This window comes from Monopterus albus, unplaced genomic scaffold (genome assembly GCF_001952655.1).
Source record: "Monopterus albus unplaced genomic scaffold, M_albus_1.0 scaffold29.1, whole genome shotgun sequence".
In the NCBI taxonomy this organism is placed as follows: Eukaryota; Metazoa; Chordata; class Actinopteri; order Synbranchiformes; family Synbranchidae; genus Monopterus; species Monopterus albus.
Genome location: NW_018127909.1, coordinates 2959215 through 2960204, shown reverse-complemented (window position 1 = coordinate 2960204; position 990 = coordinate 2959215). Strand labels below are relative to the sequence as shown.

The window sequence follows — 990 nt, the reverse complement described above, 5'->3', positions numbered from 1 at the left end:
TGGGCCAGCTTTTGTTTTTTTGCAAGCATTCAGTTGTAAGTAAATTTCCTACACCCAGATTTTAGTGTCTTCCCTCTTTTAAGCTGGTGTTAAACTTCTGATTAAACCTCTTTTTTTCAGGTAAAATGCTTTCTGGAGAGGAGGATGGGTTGGAGGATGACCCTGAGAAGACAGAGGTCACCACTGGTGCCTTCACAGGTGAGACAGACCCATCAGGTGGCAGAATGTATAGTAACTGTAAACTGTGGCAGTCTTACCAACTATACTTCACAGTTAAAACTAGATGGTAATGCCCCAGTCTGCAGTAAAAAAAAGGGGGGTTTTATTATGTATTTCTTTTTTTCAGCATCAGTTGTTGGTGCAGATGGCTCAGCTACAGGCCAAGTGGACATCATCACTGAGCAGCCACGCTCCTCCCAACATACCCTGCAGCCTGGTGATTCTGTGGACCTCAGTACCTCATCAGAACAGGGCGGTGGTGGAGGTGGCATATCTGCGTCAGACGCTCCTGAGTCACCCAATGACGAGGAAGATATGCTGAGTCGGAGTTCCAGCGGTGGGGCCAACGTTACCCCAGAGACGGCTGACTACACCACACCAGAAAATGCCACACCAGAAGGAGGGCCTTTAGGAGGAGGTGGGATGCTGCTAGGCGCCAACGACCACTCACTTCCACCCAGTGACTCCTCCCAGACCACCACAGAGGGGCCGGACTCAGCTGTCACCCCGTCAGACGTGGCAGAGCTGGTCAGTGTGACTGTGTGGGCATGCAGGTTGTATTGAATTTGCTTTAGGACTACAGGTCACACATGTTTTGCTTCCATTTATACACGTGTGTTTGTGTGGAACACAGAGGACAGTGTGCTTCCCCAAACACTAACAGACTTAATTATCATGTAATGCTATCATTAACTAGGAACCCTAATGTCCTTAATAGCACAGATTCCAGTTTAAGAATGATGCTGCAAGTTATACTGTTGACATAGTATT

The 990-nt window shown here is 47.7% G+C and overlaps 1 protein-coding gene across 1 annotated transcript in view; it reads left to right on the top strand.

The window, feature by feature from the left end:
- htt (huntingtin) overlaps positions 1-990 on the top strand; it is a 35862-nt gene that overhangs the window by 10039 nt on the left and 24833 nt on the right. The window contains 2 exon segments of the mRNA XM_020596076.1: positions 121-198; positions 347-747. Coding sequence (XP_020451732.1) covers positions 121-198; positions 347-747 — 479 coding nt within the window.